At 48.0% G+C, this 14,951-nt stretch overlaps 5 protein-coding genes across 5 annotated transcripts; 2 read left to right on the forward strand and 3 right to left on the reverse strand.

Moving 5' to 3' along the window:
• Positions 1-456: 456 nt before the first annotated feature.
• Positions 457-3,460, reverse strand: chsG (chitin synthase class III; the record flags this gene model as incomplete). The annotated part of the gene is made up of 5 exons (XM_057213495.1): positions 457-594; positions 655-2,334; positions 2,394-2,755; positions 2,821-3,316; positions 3,386-3,460. The coding sequence occupies 5 exons, from the start codon at positions 3,458-3,460 to the stop codon at positions 457-459; spliced, it is 2,751 nt and encodes a 916-aa protein (XP_057075378.1).
• Positions 3,461-5,913: 2,453 nt separating this feature from the next.
• N7516_000774 (uncharacterized protein) lies at positions 5,914-7,104 on the forward strand (the record flags this gene model as incomplete). Its single annotated transcript, XM_057213496.1, has 1 exon — positions 5,914-7,104. The coding sequence occupies one exon, from the start codon at positions 5,914-5,916 to the stop codon at positions 7,102-7,104; it is 1,191 nt and encodes a 396-aa protein (XP_057075379.1).
• Positions 7,105-8,471: 1,367 nt separating this feature from the next.
• N7516_000775 (uncharacterized protein) lies at positions 8,472-10,396 on the reverse strand (the record flags this gene model as incomplete). Its single annotated transcript, XM_057213497.1, has 5 exons — positions 8,472-8,645; positions 8,695-9,840; positions 9,896-10,134; positions 10,187-10,295; positions 10,346-10,396. The coding sequence occupies 5 exons, from the start codon at positions 10,394-10,396 to the stop codon at positions 8,472-8,474; spliced, it is 1,719 nt and encodes a 572-aa protein (XP_057075380.1).
• Positions 10,397-11,439: 1,043 nt separating this feature from the next.
• Positions 11,440-12,585, forward strand: preB (alpha-factor pheromone receptor STE2; the record flags this gene model as incomplete). Its single annotated transcript, XM_057213498.1, has 1 exon — positions 11,440-12,585. The coding sequence occupies one exon, from the start codon at positions 11,440-11,442 to the stop codon at positions 12,583-12,585; it is 1,146 nt and encodes a 381-aa protein (XP_057075381.1).
• Positions 12,586-13,195: 610 nt separating this feature from the next.
• On the reverse strand, positions 13,196-14,555 carry N7516_000777 (amphiphysin; the record flags this gene model as incomplete). The annotated part of the gene is made up of 3 exons (XM_057213499.1): positions 13,196-13,218; positions 13,270-14,304; positions 14,372-14,555. 3 exons carry the CDS (start codon positions 14,553-14,555, stop codon positions 13,196-13,198), a joined length of 1,242 nt encoding a protein of 413 aa, XP_057075382.1.
• Between the last annotated feature and the right edge of the window lie 396 nt (positions 14,556-14,951).

Below are 14,951 nucleotides of genomic sequence, written 5' to 3' on the forward strand. Positions count from 1 at the left end.
TCAACGGGTGACAACGGTAAGAGTGCTGGTGCTTGCGGGGGGTCTCAGATCAGCAATCGTCCTTTATCGCCTCTCCGCCTTCTACTTGACGTACTTGACCTCGGGAACTCTGTACTTCTAGGGTGTACATATATAACTATCTCTCTCTACTTAGTATTAAAATCCCAAAGAGAAAATAAAATAAATTGAATATGAAGTACATCATCATAGCGCTCCGAATGCGATCCTGGTGCATGGCTGGTCCGACAAAAAAAATATCAGTGACCGTCAAGGGGTAAAACCGCGCAAATACCGACTGGCTGGAATTACAAAATCAAAAGGAGAACAGAATTGGGCATCTTTAGGTAGAATACAGATCACGGTATGGGAAAGAAGAAGAAGGGAAGAGAAGAGAAAAATGTGTTGGGGGGAAGGTCATGAAAAAGGATACATATTTTGTGCTCTCCGGAAATCGAACTACCGGCGAGCGAAACAGCACTTGATACCAGTGCGACCCAGGAACCAACAGCATCCAATGAAACGGAACAATGCCACCGCGGCGTTGGACCACAGAAGGGCCTGGAAGAAACGTGCTGTACGAGTGGTGGCGGTATTCTATGATCATATTAGTTGGTGGTCTAAGAGCAAGGTGGAGAAGAGACGATGGAAACTCACTGAAAAGCCGAACTTATTGACGGACTCGCTGGTGATGCAGACTGCCAGAATTGCATTACTGAAGATCCAAAAGGTGACAAGTCGGGTACGGAAACTCTTGTAGGAGTCCTCCAGAGACTTTTCGTCGTGTTCCACAGGGGCAATGAATGGGGTGAGTGCACGCTTTACAGTTGCCTCGAACTGGCTGTCGATATCCGCTTGGGGCTTGTCAATTTCCTCTATTACTGCATCCTTGCTTCCCTCGTCCTTTGTGGTCGTGGCTGACGGCAATGCATCGGCCTTGTCGGAACCCTTGGTGCCCCAGGAGACATCATGCCAGTTGCTGAAGGCATAGACGTTCAGAATGTTGATGTAGGATGACTGAACAACCATATAGGCAGGGAAGGAGGTAAACATGTGCCATGGGTCGGCGTACATGAACGAGGCAACGAAGTAAAGACCAAATGTGGCAGCCAAGGCGATGATAATGATACCAGCACCAGTCGACCCAAAGAAAGAGTCAAGGAAGGCTTTCAGGCCTTTGTCCGTAACAAAGTCCATGGGCGCGCCGCTGCTGAACGCGCGAACGACCAGATAGAGCGAATCGACCACAATATAAACCTGGATGATACCAAAGACTATGAACGAGGCGAGGTATGAGAACTTGGAACCCTTGGGTCTGTTACCGAGAGCGAGAATGAACTGCAGCAATAGGAAAGCGAGATATCCGTACTTCACAATAGTGTTGATAATGGGCGTGGCCGTCTTGCCGAAGGGGAAAGCAGTCTGTCCGTTGCTGTCGCTTGGAGTACCGACAAGGTCAATGATGACAGTGGTGGTCAACCAGTACGAAGCCAGTGAGAACCAGGTGAGCAAAGTGTTGAAAATGTTATACAACATCTGAATGTGGAGGAAGAACATGCGAATGATGTTGTGACCACTCTTATACATGCGGCCAAAGTGCATCAACGAGTAAATTCCTGCTGCAAAAGAACCGTTGAGCCAACGGCGACGCTGAGAGATAAACTCGGCGGCACCTTCGGGCACGTCGGTTTCACCCTTGGAGGCTTTGACGTAAGACAAGTGCCACTTGGAGCCTGCCTTAGCGACCAGCTCGAAACAGAGAATTCGATCCTCGGCCAAGAACATGTTCTTCTTGAAAATGTTCATACCCTCAATACCCTTCTTTCCAAGCTGCTTAGAAAGCGTGTGATCACCGTGGAAATATTGTTCAAGGGGGCGACCCATGATTGCACGGAATCGATAGGCCGAGAATGCACCGGGCAAGACACTAACGTAACCAAATGAACTCTCAAGAGGCTTATCCAAGATGTTACTAATCTTGTACTCGAAGTTCTGGGCAGCCACGAGAGGGTTAATCAAGTTCCGCCATCCCTTACCCAACATAGCGTGGATTTCACCACAGGCACCGCCAAGATCTTTGTCGTTGTAGAATGCCTCCCAGAGGTATAACAAGGACTTAGGGCCAGGTTTGGTACCGGCATCCAGAAGGATACAGACCTCGGGGTTCAGAATGCGACCAAAGGCGTTAAAGAGCCAACGATGCGAATTGATCTTCTTGCTGTTCTTTTGTTTCAAGCAGAACATCATTTGTACTGGTGGTAGTGTGCTTGGGCCATCGTCCGTGGGCCGGATGAGTTGCTGACTTGGCGTGACCGAAAGCTGAGTCGTATATTCGAACTGGAACACTCTGTTAGCGCTTATCTCTTCTGCGGCCCCATTTGGCCATCCTAACTTACAATATGCGCCAAAGTCTCCTTGCCGTCAACGTCACGCTTCATGACACCATCCTGATAGATACCGACGGTCGCAAGAACGTCAAGAGTATCCTTGTCGCAAGGGTCAATACCGTCAAACACCAGCGCCACGACAATCTTCTGCCATGCGGGTCCACCCTTATTCCAGAACTCGGATTTCTTCAAGTTGACAATGTCGCGAATATTCTGCATCACGCCGTGCAAGGTACGGGCCGTGAGGTTCTTATCCTCGTTGTAGTAGGTGATCGCGATGAGCAGCTCCGTATGACGGTTGTACATTGCGGGCCGTAGGTTGTAACCATTGTGGAGGGTAAATTCGTTCGGATCACAAGTGGCCGCGGTGTCTATGAAGAGGGTAGGCTCATTAGTTTTTCTCTCAGAGCCGTATGTTCATCTGCTCCACACGTACATCGCATGTGGGTGAACTCCTCGCTTCCGCCTTCCACATCATTGCGGTATTTGGCTTGGATGGCATTCTGGATGGCACTGGGCACGGGGTAGTCGACACTCAGGACGGAACCCTGCACTAGTTTGACCTTCCTGGTAGCATATCTGCGCAAGCCACCACCACCACCGCCACCGCCACCAGTGGCGCCCCCGGGGGCCTGTCGCTGGCGCCAAGCCTCAGTAGATGAGGTCTCGCTGCGGGCATAGGGCGATGCAACTCGGCCGGGGACCCCAAAGGCTGCCGCAGTGGTTTCCTCCTGGCCAGAGTAGACGGCGCTAGTTTCATATGGGTCGTGGTAGGAAGGGGCGGTGTCCGCTGCATAGGTCTCCGTCAAGCTGTACCCAGAAGCTCGACGTTGGGGAGAAACACCGCGCGAGGCGGGGTCATCAAAGGGAGTCGCAAATGGACCCTGCTGTTGGGACAACAATCCACGGGCTGCATCCTCATCCTCGCGATACTAAGAGCAAAAAAAAAAAAAAACTCCGTCAGCTCTAGCGACTAGTTCACCGCCTCTTCACCCACATACCTGAGAAGGTGGCACATCCTGCAGATGACCATCATCGTAGTTTGGTGAGTGCGAGCCAGAGCCGTGGTAGGCCATGGTATCGCAAAGGTCGAAATTTCAAAAAGGGATGTGTTTCAAAGCTGACAAGAGAGGGGTATCTGTTCAAGCAGGGCGCATTTATGAACAATTATCGAAGCCGCCGGGGCTAGGGGAAGAAATGATTTTCGTTTTCTTTTAGAGAATATTGCGAATACTTTGAGTCAAGGGTCAAAGAGAAAAATAAAAGAGAAGGGGGGGCGGAAAGGGTCAAAAAAAAAAGGGAGACCGTGAGACTAGAAAGGTCAAAAATAGACTGTCTCTACTAGCCCCGTCCTGGTTTAGTTTCCCCTTTTGTGTATTTTTTTTTATTCGGGGGGTTTTTTTTCATTTTGACTTGAATTATTTATATTCTACTCTGTACGAAGTAGTTTATCAACTATTATTCTATAACTAGACAACTACCATCTATAACTTACATACTCCATCCCTACCTGGTAAGTGAAAACAATAGACCGATGCCCCCGAGGCCCTGTAGAAGACCCTGACTGGTTGACATATCGAAGGCTGAGATACTAGGAATTCCTACTTTTTGTTTCCCCCTTTCTCTTTTTCTCTTTTTAACTTTTATGATTCGTTCACTTTCATTCTATTATCTGTATTGCATTTATTTTCATGTTTTGGGGAAGTCCTCTACAACATACCTAGGTAGTTAGTTTGGATAAACGGTACATCTATGGAGACTAAAACACCCGAACCTAATGCGCTGGCTCCACTGGTGAAACATTCCAAGGTTTGATGAATCGACCCCTCGTATAAGAGTTCAATTCGGTTTAGTTATTGTAGATATACGACATAGAGGATTTATTCCCACATTCTTAAGAACACAACAATCCCATTTAAAAGGCTTAAAACACTTAGGAGGGTAGTGTATGCCGGACTCCGCTACAGGTATTTGAATGCCAATACAACATTGATGTATAGCAAGTCCTCGCTTGATCTGCCCCATTTGATTTCTCTATTTGCCGTTAAATTCTGCTCAGGTTTAAGTTTTATTCTATCATTCTATCAATGTTGTGCTCTGTGTGAAGTTGTATACTCCCAGATCACCTGACCTTGGATAATTTTAGACATTACCTGTGGACCCCTAGGGTCTAGCGTATATTTTGCCCCAGTGCCAAGTCGGTTAGCCTATTAAATGTACAAATGTATTAGTTATTGTTAAACTTGAACTAAGTTCGAAGGCTGTGCTGATGTTTGGCTCCGTATTCATGGTACGGAGTATGGCTGCATACCTTGTTGTAGGTATTACAAAAGTGGTAATATGTAGTAGTAACTACATCACCCAACCTAGGAAAGTGCCAAGACCGTTAATCCTCAAGGATTTGCTCTCTGAAGATCCTTACTTTATAAGGGGGATTGACTCGTTATAGTTAACTAGTCTATAACTAGTTAGTTAACTATACGGTGGTTATGTTGTATGTTGTATAGTTACATGTGCTAAAAAATAGTACTCCATACAAATACGACCTTTAATTTCCCTTTCCCGATTTACCCCATTCCCTAATCTAATAATAAGATTTCAGTGGCTTCGAGTGAAGGATGTGAGAGATTAATTAGCCGCTAACTCCATTTATAAAAGCAACACAGACAAAATAAGCAAACCAGATAAACAAGCCAAACAAGCCAAACTAGACAAACCAAGACAAAGAAAAATGCCAATTTTCTCGCAATCTTGGAAGATTGATGATCCGAGAGTCCAGACCACAGGGACAGGAGGATGTCCACTTATTTCCCTCACATCCAAGTAAGGTGAACATGGGATGAAACAATCTGATAGCATATTTTCATATTTTGGATATTACAAAACCTGTACGATCTCGATTTTACCTACTTTTTTTATTTTACTTTTTTTGATACCTTATATATTCTATCTACAAATACCTAGGTATACTACCTTCTTATATTAAAATATCTCCAGGTACAAAAACAATTGTGTACCTGACTACCCCGTATCTTACCCGTGGAACCTTGGACGGGCCCGTGACCACAGGCCCCAATTATCCTTAACCCCCCTCGTCTTCTCTTTTGACTTGTCATACTCTCTATCTTTCTCTCTCTCTCATCCATCTATATCCATTCTCATCCCACATTGATCTTCCGATCGGGTGTGGTTTGTGAGTCGATTTTTTTCTGATACGCGTGTCGGGCCAACGTCAACAAATCAAGCCCCTATCCCGACCGTCTTTGACATATACAATCTCTGTCAAGTGTCTGGACCATTCCAGAGACCATGATCATCGCTTAACCCTCACCTTTCACTCTTTATACCACACACGACACTCGTTTTCCTGCCACGCCTGACGGCTCGGCTTTGATGATCTACTGTTTACGCTCACGACTTGACGCCGATTGAGCACCTTACACTCCTTTTTCCCCTTATTTTTAACCTGCACATTCCTTGCCGTTGATCGGCTTTATCGATATCCTCAGTCTTTTCTTCCTCGCCCATCATGCTTCTCGAACCCATGGATTCCGCCTTCTCCCCGGCCCGCTCCCTCTTCAAGCGCTGCAAGCAGTGTGAAACCACATCCCCCGCTTGTCCCTCGTGCCCCGATGGATCAATATGTTCCATGACGGCCCCGAGTTGTGATGAATGTGCGACCACGAAGTGCGTTTCAACAGGCTCCAAGCCCTCGGACTCCGGGGGCAGCGACACTGGCGCCATTGCCGGTGGTGTTATCGGAGGTGTCGCTGCCGTCGCCCTCATTGTGTTCTTGGTATGGTGGTTCGTCATCCGAAAGAAGCGCCTGGAGCGCCAGGAGGCGGAGAAGAACGGTTCATTCGCGGCGAATCGCAGCGAACGCCAGTCCATCGCCTCTACAGTTCTAACCCGTGCCTCCAATGTCATCCAAATCGCCTATATTCCTGGTGTCACCAACCGCTCCCCGCCACAGACCCCATCCACCCTCGTGCCTCCTGTGCCACCACTTCCCGGTGCGACACCTGATCAACACTTCTTTATGCCGGGTGACCTACGTGACTCCTCATGGACAACCACTACCGGCCACCAGAGCATCTCTCCCACTTTGCGCAGCAGTGTGGCTACCACCATCTACCGTAACGATGCCATTGTCAGTGCCATGCCTGCGCAGCAGATCCAGCGGTCTCGTGCAGCCGTGGTGAGCATCCACAACGGAGGAGCCGGGCCAAATGCCCCTGGAGATGACTCACCCGTTGCTGTCACGGTTACCCCGGCGGACGCACCTGCGGTGCCGGTCATTACCCCGGCGCAACTCGCTCGGGCGGAGGCTGTCAAGGGCAACAGTTCATGTGTGGCTCGCAGTGTGACTGCCAAACCAGTGATGGTGCGTGGTCCTTCAGTGAAGAACAAGAAGCCTAACAACCCACCCGCTGTCGACCGGATCGAAGAGCTGTCTGAAAATAGTAAAAGCAACAACACAAGCCAGGCAGTGTCAACCACAAACAGTGACCAGTTCAATCATAACGTTTCCACATTTGACACATCCTCATCGGGCGAAGATGAGACGAATCCATCATCCACTGCCAACCTGGAAACCGATTCCTCACATGGCCAAACGGACGCACGTCGAGCTTCTGGCTTGAGCGACGGACGTAACTCAACTCGGACGCCACCCGGCCGGGTAGATAGTCCATTCTCGGATGCGAATGAGGTGAAATGAGCGGGTTTGGGACCGACTGGGCGCAATGGTTTTTTTTTTTTGTTTATGTGATTTCTAACTCTGTTTCTATGTACGTATTGAGCCTTCCATGGCTTTTTTTGTACTTTTTTTTTGATACGTTGAATCCTTTCCTCGGGTGCCTTGTACAGCGAGTTTTGTTTGGCACACTGAGATGGGACTGTCGATTCAATATATTCTCTCGTTGATCATCATTAGAGTATCATGCATACCTTAGTTATGAATCTGTTGTATCACACTGTCTTATGGGCTTCAAATGTTCTTTTACCGGGGTATGTCTCCCTATTATATCTTCCTTGACACACTATGTAAACATCAACCGAAAGGTTTACTTGTAGATTAGAATGACTAGACCCTTTGCACTCTGCTTTCAAGGTCAGTCATATTGCCACTCGCAGATGAAGAACATTGGGCAGTATGCTGCCTTTACATGGAAATACATATTCTCACCATGTATGGTCACTTGCCATTTATATAAGTTAAGACTTCACTAACTATATGAATACATACATGCTCACCACTTGAATGCTTCTCTTTCGTTTATTTGGACCTTTTTTTTCAACTTTGTTCATTATATATTTTCATATCAAAGCATCCTTCCGTCATAGTTAAGGCGAATCCATTGTAATGTTGCCAGGCGCTTTTGCCGTTGGGTTACTTGACACTATAAATCACATCTTCATTCTTATCAAACAAAGTGAAAAGCTACTGAGTGGCTCACTTGTATTTTGTGTGGTACTGGCTATGAATGGTTGGAATGCTCTCTTAGACCAAACGGTATGGACGACTTCAACGGCCAAGATGAAGTCGTCCAAGAGGTCTCTCAAAAGCATCATCCGGTACTCGGCTATGGATATGCCACAAGCCCATGAAAAGTCAACTTGCCAAATTGTTTGCTGTCTAGAAACGATCGACTGCGTTCCTTGCAACAGACCAGTCTCGAGAGGTTTTGGTTCATTCACTCTCAACTCGGAGATTAGGACCCAAAGGCCCAAAGTGACATACGATGAGAAAGAACTATTGGTGGGGGGTTATGTCTAAGGCGAAAAGCAGGGAAGCCTTCCACCTGGGCAGCATTCAAGTGGATTTTGCTGGCCCTTCTCCGAGGGCTTGGGTGCCGCCTGGTCTACACGGAGTATAAGAGGTAGATCGATATTGCACCCCTTGTGCCTGTGCTATCCCGCCAATGTATGGTAAATGGGCTTGGAAGTAAAAAGGGAAAGGATCGCGAGTCGCTAGAAAAGAAGAAGACAGATCTTCACATCATCTAGCTATTTCATAACATGGGGAAAAAAGATAGGGTATCTATAACCAAGATGTCTAGTTCATGATGCTCAGCATCCGGTAATTCATGCCACACTCTCCTCCAACCCCATTCCACGCCCGATTTTACGAATCAATGCCCGCTTGAGAAGAGCTTCACGTGCAAGGCTTCGTGTATGCCGCGACCAGGAATCGACACCAATAACACCGCGGACCAGCGCAGCCTGCAACGCATAAAGGGCTTGCTGGATACCTTGCTCCTCGGCGACCAAGTCGTATAGCTGTTTCCCTACCACAGTGGGGGGCGACCAGGACATCATCAATTGGGGGCAGGCCGGACGGAGTGTCTCCGGGAGTAGCGGAGGTTGAAGGAGCGCTAGATGTGGAAATGGATGTAGAACGGGCCTGTGCGTCTGCGATGGCGGCGTCGGCGCGATGGATGGATTGCTGTAGGACAGTAGTGTTGGATTGAAGGGTCGAGTGGAGAGTATTGAGCGTCGAGAGTTCCCCCTGCAGCGTGGCCATGGCGGCATGCAGGGATCGTGACTGTGAGACGAGAGATTGCGCTGCTGTGTCGGATTGTGCAGCGTTAGCGCGGAGGGTTTCCGCCAGGGTCTGGGACACGGCATGAAGGAGTGCATCTTTCTCTGGGTTTGGTGGGATGGGAGGCGCTGATCCCGCAGGTGCGATTGAGGGTAGCTCGACTTCAAATGGAGAGGTTAGAAGGTCGGGTGTGTCGGCCTTCGTGGGAGCTGCTGGGGGTGGATGGGGATAATTGGATGGGTATGGAGAATGTTGAGGGTATGGGGGACCAGACGGTTGCTGGTGTGGTTGATGGGGGAATTGCGGCTGTAGAGGCAAGTGAGCCCCCCCGGCAGTAGCTTGAGGATGGACCTGGCTTGATATACTAGACCCAGCTCCATGGTGAACCGGCGCTCCGCTGTTTCTATAATATGGTGTTTGACCATGCGCCAACTGGGGCGGAATCGGATGTCCCGCTGGCTGATGGGTTGGTGGCTGTGACAAGGGACGGGGGCTGCTTATCTGTCCTCCAATCTGGCTTGTAGGCGCGTAATGCTGGTATGGGGGGATTCCTGGACTAGCCGATTGTGTGGATAAAGATGCTTGACGAGAATCTTGCTCTTTTGGTGGGAGCGGAGGTAGCGGCGGGGGAGATCCATACTGATCAGTCGGGTGCCGTTGTTGTTGTTGCCGATGCTCGCCAGCTGCGCCTGGCTTCGGTGGGGGAGGGGGTGGAATCTGGTTCTGGATTGCAGGCGGAGATATAGGCTGAGCTTGTCTCGAAGATCCGACACCGGGTGGAAGGGGAGGTAATGGCGGGGGTGTTTGAGTAGCTTCCGGTTGAGGCTGTGGCACTTGTTGCCTGTATCGGACCGGTGGCTCCTTGGCAAATATATCCTGAAGAATAGAAAGAAGGTCGGCGATGGTGGATCTCTGTGAATATAAAGGTTAGCAGCCGTCCGTCAACCTGTACCTTGCAAACACTCACATCCCATGCTTCGGCCCAGTGTGCCAGATAGTGATGGTACACCTGTCCCTCCAACGTTACATGTTGCCCAACTCGGACAGTCATTTCCTGTGTTGGGGTCACATAGGCAATTGGAGGCTCGCGTGGGTATGTATTTGGAATCCAAAGCGCAATGGGGAATCGGTATGTGGTTCCTCGGAAGGTGACAGGCAGCGTGCCCACGAGGTGAAGGAGAAGGGCCGAGAAGCCTGTCTCGTAGGCTATTGGGGCATTAGAAACAAGAACTTAAAATGCACTTGAGAGATAACTTACTATAGACATCTGTTCGAGGGGAAAGCGAGGGGTATTGGGAGAGCGCATGTGCAACATCGTGGTAGGTCCGGTTTGGGTCACGGTAGGTCTGTTGTGGATCATAGTGATCCTGTGGGGTTTAGTAGATGGATAAGATGGAGATTTAGGGGTGAGACCAACTTTAGACAAGACACTATACAGCCAATTCAGTGTCCTCTGAGGGACCGCCATAGCTCGAGTGAATGGGAAAAGGATTGGAGTCGTGAGGTTTCCTCTTCCCCGCAGGTTTTCTTGGCGAAGGGCCTTAGTCTTTTTCGTAATTATTCTTATAAGATATATCTTAAGATATATTTGTTAAATATAAAACATCGATTAAACAATTTCTTAATCTCTGATGGCCTCTAAGCTATGGGTAGCTATACCTAGGTACCTAGGTAGTATACATTGTAATAAGCAAGTTATGGAGTCCGCGGGTGACCGTCAACACCTCTAACCTCACCATCTCGCTATTTCACCATCTCACCATATTGCCTCGCTTTTGCCCTTCATATATGAATACAAATTCAAGTCTGAAACCAAAAGAGAAAAAAAAAAAATTCCACTTCTTTTTTCAGTTGACAGTTGAAGATACCAGGTCTTAGGTCTCGAGGAGCGAGACAGACTCGCTAAATGATAGGTCAATCGGCTGTGAATCAGAGACCTCTTGTCTTATACGACACCATCTAGGCCTCATCAAGACTTTCAATCTCCAGAGAAGACACACATCCATAGAATCCTTGAATCCTTGAATCCATGAATCCCTGAATCCCTGGAAATCATCAAGTCGGGGCTTCTATCCTGGAAACCCGAAACAAAGAAACCCAATCTTCTCGACTCCAACTTCACAACCGAACCAGTGAGATTCAGACAACCAATGCCTATTTTGAGGCATTCTGAAGATCTCATGCAGCATTATCACCCGTTGCCTAGACATTCATGGGCCACTTCTTTGTTTCATTTAATATTGTTCTTCCCATTCCCTTAGTATTGTTCTTTTCTACTCCTCAATGTAGGGTCTCACAATGATGAAGATTTGGACTGGGTATTGCCTTCACCATTGTCTGTCTCGGCTTCTATTACGCTGGCCATTCACCCTGATTCTCTTGATACTGCTAATGATTTATATTGTCTATATCTTTACAAGTCTTCAAAAGGCTTTAAACACTTCGATCTTTCTATGCATACTCCTGACAGGTCTTTTGAATCGTACAAACTGAATTTCAAAATTCGAAGCTATGGCGGCGACACCATCTCCAAGTCCTCCATTCGATCCATATACCCAGGAAGTCACATTCCACTTAGCGGATGGCAGTGAGCTCCTCGTCCCAGTACGAGCACTGGACGTCTTTGTCATGTACAATGTCCGGGTATGCATCAATTACGGTTGTCAATTTGGAGCGTCATTCACCTTGCTGGTGATTCTTCTGCTTTTGACCCAATCTGACAAGCGCCGTTCGGCGGTTTTTATCCTGAATGGTCTGGCCTTGTTCCTCAACAGCGGGCGTCTGCTTTTTCAAGTCATCCATTTCTCTACTCCATTTGAAGAAGTATATCCATTCATCTCCGGCGACTATTCATCTGTGCCGTGGAGCGCATATGCTGTTTCAATCGTGGCTGTCATTCTCACCACCCTGGTCATCGTCTGCATCGAAGCATCGCTTGTGATTCAAGTCCACGTGGTTTGCTCTACACTACGTCGTCGATACCGACATCCTCTCCTGGTGTTATCTATCCTGGTCGCCCTGGTTCCGATTGGATTTCGCTGTGCATGGATGGTTGTGAATTGCCATGCCATCATTACGCTCAACTACATGTCTGAAATATGGTGGATAGAAAGCGCAACCAACATCTGCGTCACCATCAGCATCTGTTTCTTCTGTGTCATCTTTGTCACCAAGCTCGGATTCGCCATCAAACAGCGCCGCCGACTCGGCGTGCGCGAATTCGGCCCCATGAAAGTCATCTTCGTCATGGGCTGCCAGACAATGGTTGTCCCCGCCATCTTCTCCATCATCCAGTACTACATCACTGTACCAGAACTGGCCTCCAACGTGGTGACCCTGGTCGTTATCTCACTCCCACTCTCATCGATCTGGGCCGGTGCCGCCCTCGAGCACTCGCGACGTTCCGGAAGCCAAGATCATCAACGACGACCCAACTTATGGCGGGCTCTTGTCGGCGGTGCTGACAGTATACTGTCTCCCACGAAAGATAGTCCAACGAGCCTATCTGCCATGACTGCTGCGCAGACTCTGTGCTACTCGGATCACACCATGAGCAAGGGCTCGCAGAACTCGCGGGACACGGATGCTTTCTATGGAATAGCAGTTGAACACGATATTTCAATCAATCGAGTTCAAAGGAATAATTCAATCGTGTGATCGGACACAGCGCTCGGCAATTCACAGATATCCTTCCCTTCCATTTCGATGTACATGATTCTGGCCAGGAACCGACTTTACATGTACATGCTTTTTTTTGTTTCTTCTCTCCCATTTCGGGTTTTATACAAGTTCAACATTCCTCTTATCTCAATCCGCAAAGTGTAGATGAATTCTTAATACCAAATTCACATTCATTCATTCATATTCACTTTCTTTCTGTTTTCAAGAGCTGTAGTTGCATTACATCTATAGATGCATTATAAACCTAAAGAAATCTAGACGAAAGACCAACGGGTTCCCCATGCTCTCCTACGGTCTTTCTCATTGATATATGTCTATATCGAGGGACCAATTCTACTACTATAAGTTCAAATGGAATCTCGACAGTAAAGTTAGAAGTATACCCATGGAGGGTGTATTAGAATATGTATGAACCAATCTACTGAATGCAACAAATAGCAAAGAGCTGAGCCAAGTGAATTAACAATACAAAAAAATAGGGGATGGAAGACACAAATATTTACAGACGAAACGCTCTATGTTCAGAACCACATGTGCGCCAGAGCATAAGGAGAAGAAGAGCTAGAAAGTTAATAATAACCCGGTGCTAATTCAATTGCACATAGTTGGCTAAGTTGAATGTTAGCAAATGCACTAAAATAAAAGAACTGAAACACTTACCCGGAAACTGGCCCTCCCGACCTGCAATTCGCCCAGACCACCATTCATTGGTATTTTCAGTGCGCTGGGTAATCTCGATCACATCACCAGCCGAGAATCCCAGATCACCGTGTGCCTGGGCCTCGTAGTCATAAAGAGCGGTGACAGTCTCAACCGGCTTACTGAGATGGGATGGCTTCGCCCGTGGAGGAGGCGGGGCAGGCTTGCTCTTGGCGGCGGCAGAGAAACTACTGCCTGTCGGACTGGGACTGACGCCGGCAGACGAATAAGGTGGTGGAGGGTTGTCATCGGTGGCGGTGGATCCGGAACGGCCTCGGCCGATGGAGCTCTTGCTATCGGCTCCCTTGCCCGGAGGGCCCAACTTGGATCCGGAGCGGCGGACACCTTGGGTTTTATAGTGCACGATAGTAAGGGCTTCGGCTTGCTCCTGAATATTGCCGCGCTTCTGCTCAAAGGCCTCTTCAACATCAAGTTTAAGATTGAAATAGCTGATATTCATGCCCTGCATTCGTTCGTGAAGAGTGTAGAAGACATTGAGTTGCATGTAGTAGAAGGACTGGAAGAGTGGGCGGATGAACTCGGCTTCGAGGGCAAACAGCTTGGGCAGTTCGTCCTTCAGCAAATCGTTGTAATAGTTAAACTCCTGGGTTGCCTGCTCAACATCGTTCTCGGCTTTGTATAGTGCTTTCTCGTCTTTGAGCGATTTGTCCTTCTTCTCTTCCAGCTTCTTCAGTGTGGCGCTGCGGCGGTCAAAGTCCAGTTTTTTGTGATCACGCTTAACCGCAACCTTCCGAATCACTTTGATCACCTCGAGCAGTTGGTCGGCAGGGCTGATAATGCGGGTGTCGATCATCTCCAGCTCGGGGGCTAGGGCCTCTTGCAGTTCCTTGACGATGACTTCATATTCCTCACAGGCCTGGATGCCCTCGGCATTTCCTTCAAATTGGTATGAGGTGGGATCGGAAGCGCGACCGGAGATGGGTTTGTAGATTTCGGCGATTGCTTTGGAGAATTCGATTTGGTGGCTCAACATGCCTGCGCACGCGGTCAGTAACGAGGTGTGTAACGAGGTTTGAAAGGCAGAGGATTAAAAGACTCTCACCATTAATGGCAGCAAAGTATTTCTTGGACTCATCGTGTAGCTTCTTGGTCTCTTTCTCGAGCTCATCAAAGCGACGTTCGGCATCGCTATAGACAGCATCCTTGGTATGCTCACCAATGTTGAACTTGACCTTGAACTGTTGTGGCGCACGTACAATGCTCTTCTGGAAACCTTTGAAACTCATGATGTGAATAAGATTAAGGAGAGAGGTAAAGATGAGAGAAAGTGCCAAGGTGGGGGGAAGGGAAGAAGAAGAAGGGCGAACCCGAACCTTTTCAATGACATAAGACTCTGCCAACGTTGTACGGAGCTGATGCCCATTGTGGCTGTACATATTTCGCTTTTACATATACTATTTCAGAACTAGTATCTTGAACTATTTTATACGCTAGTATTCTGCCTTATGATCATGTGGCGCATTATGTTCAAAATTAGGCACCTGGATTATTACTATCAACATAGTAGTAGTTATTAGGCGTGGACATACTATGGAGTATTCTACTACATACCGTACCTAGGTAGCTTCCTATGCTCGTTATAGAGTATACATACTTACCTATTATAATAGCCTAAAACCTCG

The sequence above is a fragment of the Penicillium verrucosum genome (assembly GCF_028828655.1).
Source record: "Penicillium verrucosum strain IBT 35672 chromosome Unknown utg000001l_segment0_segment0, whole genome shotgun sequence".
NCBI classification, from domain to species: Eukaryota; Fungi; Ascomycota; class Eurotiomycetes; order Eurotiales; family Aspergillaceae; genus Penicillium; species Penicillium verrucosum.